Source organism: Colias philodice, chromosome 7 (genome assembly GCF_061535455.1).
Source record: "Colias philodice isolate Cphi_HAF_F1 chromosome 7, ilColPhil1 Martin Lab GWU primary, whole genome shotgun sequence".
NCBI lineage: Eukaryota > Metazoa > Arthropoda > Insecta > Lepidoptera > Pieridae > Colias > Colias philodice.
In genome coordinates, this window is record NC_143092.1 from 6,046,946 (window position 1) to 6,060,993 (window position 14,048).

Sequence of the window (14,048 nt, forward strand, 5' to 3'; positions counted from 1 at the left end):
TGTTATAGAATGTACCCAGGTGCAAACATGCCCAAAATTTGCATGAAATTAACATATTTAAATTGGTTATTTTGTGAGGATCAGCTTTTCGTTTAGAACGGAATATACCATATCATCGCAATACTCATAGTTAGGCAACATTTGACAGTTCAACAACGTAACGACGGCATAGAATAATATATCTTCGCTTGAAACTAATAAACAAGCTTAAGTCGCTACAATGTTGTGTTAACCTTTTTTCTTTTAAAAAACGTCCGGTGGAGAAATATTTCAAGTCCGTATCGATTAATTCACTTCAATCGATGTTTTTAAGCAGGTCACATCTCTACGAAGATAAAATTGATAGATGTCAATTAATGTTGCCTATTAAATTGGCTCCACTATAATACTCTTTAAGGCCAATTGGGGAAAATAATACAACTTGATAACATAAAAAATATATATTTAACATTAATATAAAACCAAACAGCAAAGTGTAAAAGCGACGGGCCCAGAGATTTTGTTGGCTCGTAGAGTTAACCACTGCTTCTGATTAGGCACGTACATTTCAGCGGGCATTAGTTGTTCGGGGGTTTCGTTATCTGTGAAAATAAATGGATGTATTACGAAATTTGTCTTTAATTTATTAATATTTAATATTATTACGTTCCTATCCAAAACTTAACAAAACACATAAAGGTGTTATTATTCCTATACTAAATTATGTATAAGTAGGTAAGTATACAGGGGATTTTCTATAAAAATAATATCACCAATGTTTACCATCTTTTCTTATCTTTGCCGACGGCATAGTAGACTCCTGCATTGAAATGAGATCTCCTGGTGCATGTAGTAACAATCTGCCTACACCTTCACAGCGCCTACAAAATAAAGGAATTAGGAAATCAATTAAAAATATTCAAAAGAAATTAAGCATTTCATTAAAATTTTTAAATATGAACACTGATTCCTTCAAAAAGGGAAAAATAATATTATAACATTTATTGCACATGTTTTTACCTCAAAACTTCATTTTGTAGCATTTGTTTTCTTGCCAACGCGGTAAGCGGCTTACATTCATTCAACCAATTGCGAACCTCATTGAAATCTGCTAATAATTGAACTGCAGCGTCTTTTCTGTAATCATTAAAAGCACACTTATTTTCATGACAGTGTTAAATAAATAAATATTAAAATACTAGTATCAGTAAGTTCACATAACGCTACATGAAAATAAATTTAATTTAATAATTAATAACATAAGGAGCTTTTTTGCTTACGTAAATTTAACTTGGGCTACATAAATGTGGTGTAGCCACGCTTCGCACATTATCCTTAGTACCATGTTTAATGTTGTTATATCTTCAGTCGCTTTTATTACAGGAAGTAACATTTTATCTGTAATTGTATTGAAGAATTCAACCATCAAAAATTATTTGTTGTATTTTATTTTCTGTATTGATATTACTCGTACTCATGAAGTATCCCTTTTTCGGTATGGGTCACCATACATCTATTTACCTGATCGATTTTCTTTACGAAATTGATTAGCCTTTTGTGTCTTATTGACTACCTATATTAGAATACTAAATCAAATTACAGGATTATCACGCTCATCGTACGTACCATGAGATCTTAAATCGTAATTATTACCATATAACATCTGAATACGCTATCATACAAAAAAAATTCACCCCTAAGTCACACCCTGGACACTCCATACAAAATTATCGTTTTGACAGTCACACTGAAGATATTGCAAATGTGTGTGTTAACGCTTTATGGTTGGCACATTTGTGACTAGCGTAAAAAAAAATCGCGTTTTTCTGATGAAATACATCCGTAAACAGCACAATGTCTAACCATTTTCTACGAAAAACGATAATCACAAATCCAAAATAATAAAATTACTTTAAGTCAATTTGATTAATGTTGTCAATCTTCGTTGCGTATCATCCTTGCAGAAAAATACGGCCCATTTATGATCTGCCATGCCCATTTATGAGCATGATCGTGCGGGGTGAGGTAAGTGTTTAATTTTGGCGGGAGGCGGAGAGTGTCCGTACTGTAGCGTTTAGCTACTATTATGTATTCTGTGCCTAAGTCTGAAGCAATAAGAACTAACTCAGAAACTCGTGAACATATATGGAATGTTCCACGCTAGGTTGTGTGACGCGTCTCCAGTCCGCATTGCTCGGCGATATCATGGTTAGATGTGCGAGACTGGTCGTCCCACAAACTGATGACAGCACAAACGTTATTTCTTCTGTCGCATCCTGGAAATGGAATTTGATTTATTATTGGTCTGTTTTGTTACGAAAAAATATCACTATATTAAAGTGCATATTGTGTGGTATTTATATAAAAGAACAATATTTAATAGTGGTCATGTACCATTTGAATCAGGCCGAAATTGGTTGCTATCAGCAGAAATTCTAACTTTTTGAGGAAATTAATTTTAAATTAAAATTGCAAATACATCTCCTTTTCAGACTATAGGTAATAGGTATGTCTTACTTTTAATTTTTGTATGTTGACTTTCACTTCGGAAACAAGCTTTTCTCGCATTTTAGCGCATACATTTTCATGAACGCCGATCTGCCCTGTAAGAAAATTGTATGTATCATTAAATTGATATATATTGATAAAGTGACAATATAACCATTTTAAAAATAAACATTTTTTTTAATACACATTAGTTTACATTTAGTAGGTATACATTGTGTTTCGTCACCACATTAGAATATCGTTGTTTCCGTACTACAAGGCAAATATGTTTTGATGCATGTTTCACTAATTTATAGTGTGTGGTTTAACAGCTTCTCAATCAAAATACAAACCTAACTCAATAGTAGCAGTATGGTCAGCGAATCGCAAGTTATTAAGCTGTTCCATACAAGCGACCATATCGTTATGAGCGATGCGAAAGAAATCGTCCATTGCCCACGAGTTAGCGAGTCGCCGCGTTTCAGCCAAACACCATAAGCGATATGTATGGATAGAATGATCTGGAAAGTAAAATTGAAATTAAATGCTTTTTTTGGTTTTAGATTTGACATGCATACGACATACGTATGTTATTTTGATGGAAAAATAAATATGGGTTGATTTTGAAATATGGTGGTAAAAATATAATTGCGATTTTAAAATGTTCAAAAATGTTATAAGTACATACGACATTTTGGAGATAATCAATTAAGCTTTTCGGATATTTTTGAGCTCATTAATAAACTTAGGCAGTCCAGCATAATTTTTAAAGGTTAATTTTTCATACGTGATGATTTTGATATGTATAACATTATTACGAACCTAGTCTATGTAAAATTGGTATTTGTTCAACAATTGGTAAGTCTTCTAGTGGCGCACCCATAATATAGTCCCACGTTACTTCACAGTGATTGTTTAGAGAAACAAGCTCTTGAAGCATTAACGCGAAATTTGCACCCGTTTCTGTTGCCTGTAAAAATATGAAGCATTTCACTAGTTTTTACCACTACTACTGCAAATCATGAAATCATCTACATACATGTAATAATTACAATAATTCTTCACGACAATGTTATATAACTCACAAGATATCTAATGCAGAAGTAAACAGTACAATTTAAATCTACGTAATAATTGGAGACATGGAAACAAATATACATTTAAGCTAAGTCGTAGACTAAACTTAAGTTCTAGTAATTATGGAGCTGAACTTACTTCTGTAACATTTATAGACAGTTCAGGGTGAATTTTCAAGGACGTTGGCCTCAAGTTAGTAGTCAATGTTGCTCTGGAATAATTAATAAATTTGTGCAATTATTATAAGAAGTAACCATTGTTTCTGTTATCTGTATGACGCACGCACGAACGCATTCATGCAAACACGCACGCACACACACTTATATAAACTTGTACTATTGTGCAATATGCAATTATATCGTTTACATAATATTAAAAGTATGAGTGTAAGTGTTACCTACCCAAAATGTTTATCCCACGACGTAGATGTCACATGACAGCCCAATGCATCTGCTAAAATCCGTAGAGCAGATAGTACTAATTCCGGTGTATCTGTTATATTTAAAACAAATGTTTAGTTCTGAATTTTCTATTAAAGTGATAAATATGTTGAGAAGTATAGACTTACTTACTGTTAACATTGAAGGTTGAAAACAGCCATTCTCGTAGATTTTGACTCACGTAAGGTGATCTTTATAAAAAAAAGAATAAAAAAATATGAATAGTAATATTCATTAAAATATTATTTGTATGTTAGTTATATATAGGTCAGCTCAAAACTAACCGTTTTTTAGATGCATTTATTCTTAGAGGCTAGTATCAAAGTGATGAATTGTAGTTTACCTTACAGCCAAGGGAAACGAAGACCACCAAAGAACTATATGTTCCAAACAATTGCCGACATCGCCCCATAGAATGTTCTGGTAATATTCAGTCACTTTCTGCGCCGCCTTTTTGCTTGCTTGTTGTCTACCTATTTTATTTAAAATTTATTACTTAAGTAAGTATGTTGATTTAAAAATAGTTAATACGTTAACTTATCTGAATTAAAAATTACCTGACTTAAGTTTCTTAACTCCTTTAGCACCCAATAACAGTGGAGATATATTCGCAACTGTATCTAATAGAATCTCTATATAAATTTCTTCACTTTGTAAAATACTATTAACATTTTCTGAAAGATAAGTAAGTTAAATTCTATAGTTTATAGTTATGAATAAATTTACAAAGTTATACCCTAAGCAGTTAGAGAATTTAAAAAAATTACACGACTCTAGCGGTGCCAGGCTCAGCTTTACACTACAGAAATAGTGAAACAAGTTCATGTAATTAATGGACGCTCCATTAACACGCCTTTTATCCAAAATTTATAGAAATATTAATGTAGGTAAAGCAACATATTTAGGTCAAGGTTACTCTTTATATTTTTCTATAGTTAGGAATTATTAGTATTTGAATTTTGATACATGGAAAAGTTAACTATAACGATATGATTTGAATAAAAATTGCGATCTTGTTGTAAATTCTATGCAATTTGACAATTCAGGCTTTTAGTTGAATGGATAAAAGTTTGAGCTTGCGATGCATTTACGCCAAACCTTATGATTCTATGAAGATGAGAGAGAATGCAAGATGTCGGAAAACTCTATATTCCTACAATCATGCAAATTGCAATGCAGTAAAATTTACCTTCATTATTAAACATATTTTCCAATATAAATTCATTACACAAAAGAGAAGTATAAGGTATTTCTGAGTCTGAATTTTGGGGATTTAAAACTTCAACTATCTTCGTGTGGCCATTTTTTTGTTCAACAAGACTTTGCGCTTGTTTCATTTTAGCTTTTCTATTTTCAATAAATGCTTCCCGACGTTTGTTAATATCCATCTGCTTTGATACTGACGATGAAGGCGGAGTTATATGTTTTGTTAATGTGCTGAAAGATAATAATTAACGAAATTGATCATAGTTTTTGTTACGATAGTGTAGAGTTGTGCTTCGAACTTCGTTTTCTATCCTATTGGGCAATACATATGAGATATGCTTATTTTTAAGCTTTTCATTAAAGATCTTAATTTTGAAAAGAAAAAGCCTGATTTCTTAAAAACTTTTTTCAAAAAGCTTCAAGGGTTAACTAATCCGGTTAGTATGTGCTTAAGTTAGTGATAGTAAAAAGTAACTCACTGATAAATTTCCAAACTATCTACACTGCTAGAGTCAGAGGCGTCCAAGTGGTCTTCGGGATGATACATTTGTACTAAACAATTTATGAGCCGATGGCAGTTCACTTCAGTTCGGCTCTTGGAAAGTATCTAAAATACAAGTGTTTGAATAATTAATTCTTGTTTGATTTTCACAAATAACTCCCTTACGTTGGATGTTTCGTAAGTGCCTACAATCAGTAGGTAGGTACGTATGTAGTATCTAGGTACTAATTATGGCCTACTTTTCACTAAAGTTTAACGAGAGACATCATTAAATTTCCACTTTAAATACAATATAATTTTTCATGATCAAAATATAACATAATACAAACATTTTAACCATTTTGCTCTTTTGTACCTATAACGATGTTAAAGCTGTAAAGGTCATCTATTCATCTTATATCTTCATCTCATTATTAAAGAGGTCAAGAGGAAGATGCATTTGAATTCTTTCTATAGAATAAAAACTGTTGAAAAATTTATATAGAAACTAAAATATAATAAACGCTTACCTGTACAATTTTTGTGAGAGTAATAGGTTTCGTTTCACTTATAGTGTTAGGATACGTGTTACTGCATACATTAAACTTTACTGCAAACTTTTTATAACTAAGACCTGTTAGGTTGTTGTATATTCCAACCAAACTGTAACAAATGCAGCAGCTGTTAATAAATAATTCGAATCCTTTTACCTTCTCCATTAGGAGGCTTTTGATAAGCTTTAATAAATTAACTCCATTTGATGTTTAAAAACTTGATTAACATGATCAATAGGTACGCATTGAATTTAAGTGTTTTTACTTTTTAGGTAATATATCAATAAATCTAAAACTTACGCTGAAAAATAAAATACACTTACCATAAACATGATTCGATCATTTTCCTCGAATCTTCTCTACGAAGGCACGTCGCTAATATTGTCGTTATTAGATTGTTAATGGCTTGCAACATTATAAATCTCCTGCTGCATAACTTTTCAAATATGTGATCATGTTTACTCACAATTAAAAAGTTTTCTTTTTTTAATCTAGCTAATTTAGGATTTAATTTGTAAAACGATTTAACTAGTTTCGTTAAATAGTCTATTATCTGATCTAATACCTGCAATAAAAACGTTATAAATCTGAATTGAAAATTTAAGATTGTAAAGTTTCTATTATTTTGTTCTTTTAAATAATTAATGTTCTGAAGTTTGCACAACGTAGATCTAGTGTAATCATAACTTACCTGTATATTCACTAGCTCCATAATATAATTCCTATTCGATAAAGAGTGAGACGTTTTTTCTCCACAGCCTTTCCATTTATTGTTGGCTCCTATTATCACTTTTGTAAGAGCATAACAAACTGCTTCCATTTCTCTACAATGACTAAATAATTCTTCTTCTTCTATAGATTCTTCGCTAATTATTTTCCTACTAGTTACTCTGGAAGTCATTGTTTTTAGTGTGGTTTGTTTCCGCAAATGCTAACTGTTGGGGTTCATTGTAAAGACTGAGGTGGTGTTGTATTTTGTATATATAAAATCGATGTGTAGCGACGTCGGTGCCAGTCCACCGCAGAAAGTTCGGCGTCTGAAGGCTTGTAGGACAAGTTGGGAATTGCTACTGTTAAAGTTTTATAGCTGTTCAACCTCGACCTTGCATTTATGACTGATAGCTCTTTGGTAATGAAAGTCGTACTGTTCATTTCGAGCTTACTTCGCATTGCCCCATTTTCATTAATCAGTTTAAAACATAGGGTAGTTCCGAACGAGAATTTCCATAGATATATTTAAGGGTCCCATTTCGTAACTGTTTACAGTTTAGATACATTTAGATTTCAGCAACGCGTGTAAGGCATTTGAAAACTTGCGAGGTCAAGGTTAATGATGCAAAATTACATAGAAAGCAAAACTACTTATTTATTTTTTAATGTTATAAAAGGTTGCTTTAAAATAAAACACGTTTAACGCTTTAACCAACTGCACACTTTTATTTTCCATGAAACAATAAAAGAATAAATAAACAGTAGTTTAACAAAATAACATGCTACCCATCTGTGTTGAAAAGCGAAATAGGAAGAGTATATCACAGTATTTCATATTTCATTGTTATGCAAAATATACTTGCAAACTCCGTCAGTATCTAATCTACGTTTAATTGTACAATGATACTTAATCTAGGATTAAAAAATATCTACATAGTTTTTATGCACCTGCTAGACACTTAATTTAGGTTTGGAAGAAAAAAAAACAAAAATACACATATTTTACATATGGGAGAGTAGGTACATAATGTAAATTTAAACACAAATATTTAGGTAGGTACAAAGATAAGGTACAAACGTTAGCAAGGCGGTAAAATTTTTGCTTGTCTTTACCTACAAATTCTATAAAAATATAGAATAAAGAATTGATTAATACGATTTCAATTACTACGTAACGGATTTGTGAAATAGTACCTATAGAAAATGCTTTCTATAGCTGTTAACAATCAGATGATTTATTTCTGAAGTGAGGTCTTATATTTCATGTATTATTTATATTTGGATGAACATAGTTATATTTTCAAAGTATTGAACAGAAATCATATTCTTTTTCACTTCTCGTTCTTTCTCAATAACAACCGATTATTTAAATACCGCAACATATTATTATAAATTATATAAACTTGCACCCTTATTACATGTTGGGTAGAAAAATATTAGAGCACCCTTTATGTAGATAAGCTTATGATTTAATATTTTTATTATGTAAGTATACAGTAACATAACAGTTGTTTTACGTATCTCTATGTCAACACTGTTAATTTTATTGGTACCAATATCTCTTATAATTAGCGTAGTTACGTGAAAAATTTATATGCGTAGTAATTTTATTGCATTTGATATTATAAGATCGACAAATATTAAAGCATTTTATGTAGGTAGCTTAAAAATGTAGCGCTACTTTTTAGAGAAAATAATTCATATAGTTCTTGTTCCTAGATATGTTACAAGACGATTTTTTAACATTACAATTTATTCATTTAACTTTTATGCTGAAAAAATATTAATATGAATGATATGGAAACAATTCTAACAAATGTGGCCTAATAAAAAAAATACTCGTGCCTCATGTATCATGTCAAAACGACAGACAATAAATGATTGTCTATGCGCTTCTCATCCGCAAGTGGGAATACTTTTTGGAACGCAAATATTTATTGTGCTTTGTCACGAACAGCGGATAAAATAACATCGAATAATTATTTTGATTTATGACAAATAGAAATGAACAAAAGATACACAAATAACACACATTTTAGGCCAATTAATTATTAAAGAAATAATTTTGTCGTATCCAATTTTTTTACATTTAGAAAGTAATTGAGAGATCAGCACGTTTTATCTTATCAAAATATCGCAACCCACTTTTTCCCGTCTAATTTTTATCATCTATCTACTTATAAGGCGTTTTGTGCTCTACGTATACATAGATAAGAACTATTTTTGCAATATACATATTAAGCTCTTAAATGAAGTTTTGTGTGAAATATTATTGCTAATTTTTCTATAATATAAAACAAAATAGCCGTGTAAAAATTTTAAAACAAATACTCTTAAAATAATAATTTTCAACTAAATAAAATGGAAGATTGAGTAATAGAAAAATAACAAAAAGTACAACTATTTGTCTACTTCAAAACCTAGTTATGATTGCTTATTATTTATATAACACATAAAAACTATCGTTCAATTGCTTTTTTTGCACCTCTGAATTTTATTTCACAAACTTTAAATACATCGGAGTTAAAATTGATGTAGTTAACAACATGATAATATTAATTCTTGAAAATACAAAAATATTTATGACATACCTAGTGATTTTATATGAGCTTCACTACATAAAGTAAACACATTATATTCACTGTATTGCTTAATTTTATTTACAACCATTGCTGAATTAATCACAAATTGAGATCTAGCTCTATAACAATAGCAATGAGATTATTAATTTTCCCTTGGCCGTTGATGTTATGACAATATGAGAATCGGAAGAAATTTCAAATGAGTTTAATTCTTGAAAATTGAATCTTGTGTTTAAAGTTATGTTTTAGAGACCGTAGGACATGGCAAGAACGGCCAAAGTGTTTTTAATTCGTACATATTTGTGAAACTCCAGTGTAGTAAAGCCCAAAAACTCTTACACCAATGTAATTTCAAACCACCTACTTAATCTATGTAAACGCGCTACAAACTTAACAATCGTATTGCTTCATCACAAGCATATTATTTACAAATTACAAGAAATTGAACACACGTTTGACAACAATAGACGAAGTGGGGAAACGTCAATCGGGCATATCTATACTGGTCACTGGAACAACTGGTTTCATGGCTTCGTTTTTCTTTTGATTTTTATGGGACTTTTTACTTTCTCGAACTTTTTTAGCGTCGTCCCTGTATGGTTCCTGGTTAATGGGGGGTTCGGTTGGAATACCGTTTGAGCCACGATTCACGTTATTATTGTACGCTATGTTTGCATACTCTTGCAGTAACGGGAATACCGATAGGAGGAATTGACAGAAGTCTTTGCGTATACCGAACCACCCTGAAATATTTTTTTGATGTAGACAGTACATGGATGGTAAAATTCGAGCACTTATTTGTTAAGTATTTGTTATAACCGAAATAAGACTGATATTTATTTTGGTCTGTTAAAAAACTTACTTATGGCAATCGTTAAAGTTAAAATTTATAATTTTGCGTATTTCATAATATATCAAATATCAAAATATTATATACTAGCTTTCCGCCCCCGGCTTCGCCCGCGTTTTCAAGGAAAAACCCGTTCCCGTAGGATTTCCGGAATAAAACCTATCCTATGTCCTTTCTCGAGTATCAAAATATCTCTATACCAAATTTCATGCAAATTGGTTTAGTAGTTAAGGCGTGATTGAGTAACAGACAGACAGACAGAGTTACTTTCGCATTTATAATATTAGTATGGATAGACATGTATTCTAGAAAATTCTACTATAAATTTAAAAACTACAAAAAAGATTTACTCACATTTGTTTCCACCTTTTGAACTGAATGACATAATAATCAGTGTTGCATATGTGACGAACAGCGGACTGACGACCACGATGTATGAGAGCGATAAACCATCGTCCAACTTGTTTGTAAATAGTACCTGGTAAGTAAATGTTCGATAAGAATGTTTTTTTCATAAAATAAAGGAGTTGAATAGATGAAATTACAAAAAATTAGGCAAAAGTTAATTTTAACTTGTACATAGTAAGATTCGAATCTGCGTTCACTAAGGTGTACCTTAAAGTAAGATTTTTAATATTACTTATATTAATTATAAATTAAATTTCAAATTGCGTTTATAAAAGAGAAGCCGATTTCTTTTACTTAACACTTATATAAAAATAATATATCACTCCACAAATCAAACAAAAAACACGACAATTACATAACATTGGAAAGGTATTACCTAACACAACAAGACATTTAACAAAACTCAGTTTAGAATGCCTTAAAAACTAGTTCATACCAGTTTTATTAAATAACTAGCGGTCCGCCCCGGCTTTGCCCATGGTACCTACATGTTTAAACTATCCTATCTCTCAAGTTGGATCGAACTGCACATGGTGTGCGAATTTTATTATAATCGGTTAAGTGTCCATTGAGGACAAACATTGTGACACGATATTTATATATATTAAGATTATATATCTAGTATATACATACCTGAAAGACCAAAATCGGCACCACAGTGAAAGTATATGCCAGTGCTGAGTTGAAACTCGTTCGACGCTGTTGTATATTCACTTCTGGTGCCCTGAGCATAATCCCTGCAAACACTATGCTGTATAATACACCTAAAACAGACATAAATATATTTAAATAGACATTTTATTATCTATTTTTAGCGGAGATTTATTAATTTGAACAAAAAATGTGAGACAATTAAAAAAAAAATTATTTTAAGACTTGTTACATACGGTTATTTTTTGTAGAAACGAAACAGCTTTGACTATATTTAGCAAATTATACTGATCAAAGTGTTTCTGCTAAAATGTAACAAATAAGCACTACGAAGAATATAAAGCAAGTAAGAGCTATGAAATATTCAAAATAACTGTTTAATGTTGCATTTAATTGAGTAATACAGTCCATGCCCTTCTTGATATCCCAACTTTTTTATAAAATTGTCATGACAATAACAAAAAATGTGCAAATAAGTCCATTATTTATCTCACCTACTAAACTGAGGCACATCAGTATCCAGAGTGGGACAAAAACAACTTCCCATGACCAGTTGATGAAGTCATCTAATTTCAATGCCAAAAATATAAATTGCAAAATATTAACAGCACAAAAAAGTTCCAACTGAAACAAACATACAAAAAAGTTAATTAAATCAAGGACTAATTTAAATGTAATTATATTTCAATTAAAATAAATGTTTGTTTTGTTTTAGTTGAAAAAATACAAAGTATTTATTGGAATGATTATAAAATTTAATAAATGCATGTGTATGATTTTTTTTGTGTGAAAAAGTAACTATTATTGAATGCCTTATTAATTACCCTTATTCAAATTTATTTCAAAATTCACAAAGAGATCAGTTCCAAAGAAGATTATTATTTTGTTGTTGTTTTTCCCAACCACATTGAACATACAACTTGTGTGATAAATTGCATCATTTTTATGAATTATTTATATTTACAAGATAGTGCCATATTCAAACAGTACCATAAACTAAGTAATGCAATATTAAATACATAATTTCTTTACAAATATGGATTCATACCTCATAACTGCGATCATGTTTAACGCACCATATACATATAGCAATTGAGACTATGCTTATAAAGATTAACGGTATAAAAACAAGAATCCAGACATGTCGATATGTTGTTAGCTGGTCACATACAAGTAATTCAAACATAAGTAATATTAAATGTATGGCCAGGCTTATAAGCATTGCCTTATAGTGAATGTAGGCTTCACCTTCTAACCTGTAAAAAATATAACAATTTAACATTTTTGGTGTTTAATATTAATGCATTTTTATTATTAATAGCATAACAGAATTAAAAGTAAAAACCTCAACATCTTTATTCCCATCAATTGAATGAAATTGTAATTAGAAAAAAAAGCCTTGTAAATTTTAATTCCAAAATATATTTTGTACTTGTTGTACTTTTAACAAAAAATGAATATGAAAATATCTAGTTATTATCAACATTTAATACATAATTTTTGTATCTGGTTTTGTAGACCACAAACCAAGTTTTTATAGATATTTTTTTATCTTTAACCCATTGAGCCCCGAACGGCCCGATCAGTCCACAACACAATAGGTTTTCTATTGTGTCTGTGATTCCAGGGCCTGAGTTATTAATTTAAACTTTCATAATTTCGAAAAGACAACGTCATTATTGTTATTGCATTTAAATAATGCATGCTGACCTAAATATTAAACAGCAATTAATTTATAGCTTTACTTGGTATGTAATTCAAAATATATTAAATAATCATCTTTAACTCACAAAGCTCTAAATGACTTATGTTAGTTGTTACCACAAAGGTTTCATACAAGAAAGGAATTTGTAAATTTTAGTAGTGTGATGCTATAAACATACCTGAAATGAGGATATTGCCACCAAACATATGTGCCCACCGTAGCACCAAGAACTACAAGAAATTTCCAAATCCATATTGGTGTAAATACAGCCCAGTAGGACCATGTTATTGTATTGTCTAATTTTAAAGCCAATAACGCAGTGAATATCAGTAAACAGGTATGAACAACAAATTTGCTGAAATGAAACAGTAAAATTAGGACTGTAATATTATTAATATATTGTTGTGTACATATTAGCTAACACAAAAAATATAATTACCTCGGATTAAAATCTTGAAATAATGTCTGTAAATTCATTTCCATACACATTCGTTTAAAGTTCTTGAGAAATTCATCAATAACATGTCACTTCAATTTGAAGTGTTTTTTTGCGTTTGTATTATGTATTTGGAAATTAAAATTTTAATTGGGATCGTATCTACTTTCAAGTTTCAACCACAGTTTCAACAAAATTGCCTTTTACTGCCAAAAACTGACGGTGACAGACGACAGACTGAGTTGACAGTTGACAACCGACAATATAATTGTAGTTTTTACTTAGATCATTAGGTAAAGTTTTTATATGAAATAAAAGCTTTCGACTCCAAAATTCCAACTTTGTAGATAAGAATACTAGACCAGCTAATAGTAAGACATTATATATGTCGTATTTCAACTTATATAGTCTCAGTAAGTAAACATTGACTTTGGTTTAAAGGTCTCGTTACCAGGTCATTTCTCTTAGAAAAAAATAAATA

At 30.5% G+C, this 14,048-nt stretch overlaps 2 protein-coding genes across 3 annotated transcripts; both read right to left on the bottom strand.

The window, feature by feature from the left end:
- Positions 1-425: 425 nt before the first annotated feature.
- Positions 426-7,604, bottom strand: LOC149487092 (uncharacterized). Its single transcript, XM_089697333.1, has 18 exons — positions 6,916-7,604; positions 6,548-6,789; positions 6,201-6,333; positions 5,669-5,796; positions 5,173-5,420; positions 4,541-4,657; positions 4,327-4,456; positions 4,116-4,174; positions 3,945-4,035; positions 3,682-3,754; positions 3,289-3,436; positions 2,820-2,987; positions 2,497-2,582; positions 2,105-2,255; positions 1,260-1,377; positions 1,000-1,116; positions 763-860; positions 426-581 (listed from the first exon to the last, which is right to left on the bottom strand). The coding sequence occupies exons 1-18, from the start codon at positions 7,123-7,125 to the stop codon at positions 451-453; spliced, it is 2,448 nt and encodes an 815-aa protein (XP_089553459.1). The 5' UTR covers positions 7,126-7,604; the 3' UTR covers positions 426-450.
- Positions 7,605-7,633: 29 nt separating this feature from the next.
- LOC149487093 (transmembrane protein 185B) lies at positions 7,634-13,799 on the bottom strand. 2 transcript variants are annotated; one of them, XM_089697335.1, is made up of 7 exons: positions 13,571-13,799; positions 13,310-13,486; positions 12,475-12,682; positions 11,921-12,050; positions 11,409-11,512; positions 10,722-10,845; positions 7,634-10,260 (listed from the first exon to the last, which is right to left on the bottom strand). In XM_089697335.1, exons 1-7 carry the CDS (start codon positions 13,618-13,620, stop codon positions 10,001-10,003), a joined length of 1,053 nt encoding a protein of 350 aa, XP_089553461.1. In that variant the 5' UTR covers positions 13,621-13,799; the 3' UTR covers positions 7,634-10,000. The 2 variants fall into 2 exon arrangements, with proteins under 2 accessions (XP_089553461.1, XP_089553460.1); XM_089697334.1 differs by having other exon boundaries at positions 11,409-11,539; positions 13,571-13,797.
- Positions 13,800-14,048: the final 249 nt, after the last annotated feature.

Excerpts from the sequence above, each read along its gene's own strand:
- LOC149487092 (XM_089697333.1), bottom strand. The coding sequence starts at position 7,125 with ATGACTTCCAGAGTAACTAGTAGGAAAATAATTAGCGAAGAATCTATA. Across the intron at positions 5,797-6,200 it reads CTCTCACAAAAATTGTACAG|ATACTTTCCAAGAGCCGAAC; the intron begins GTAAGCGTTTAT and ends CTTGTATTTTAG. Across the intron at positions 1,378-2,104 it reads ATATGTTCACGAGTTTCTGA|ATAAAATGTTACTTCCTGTA; the intron begins GTTAGTTCTTAT and ends ATACAATTACAG.
- LOC149487093 (XM_089697334.1), bottom strand. The coding sequence starts at position 13,620 with ATGTGTATGGAAATGAATTTACAGACATTATTTCAAGATTTTAATCCG. Across the intron at positions 12,051-12,474 it reads AACATGATCGCAGTTATGAG|TTGGAACTTTTTTGTGCTGT; the intron begins GTATGAATCCAT and ends TGTTTGTTTCAG. Across the intron at positions 11,540-11,920 it reads GATGTGCCTCAGTTTAGTAG|GTGTATTATACAGCATAGTG; the intron begins GTGAGATAAATA and ends TGTCTGTTTTAG.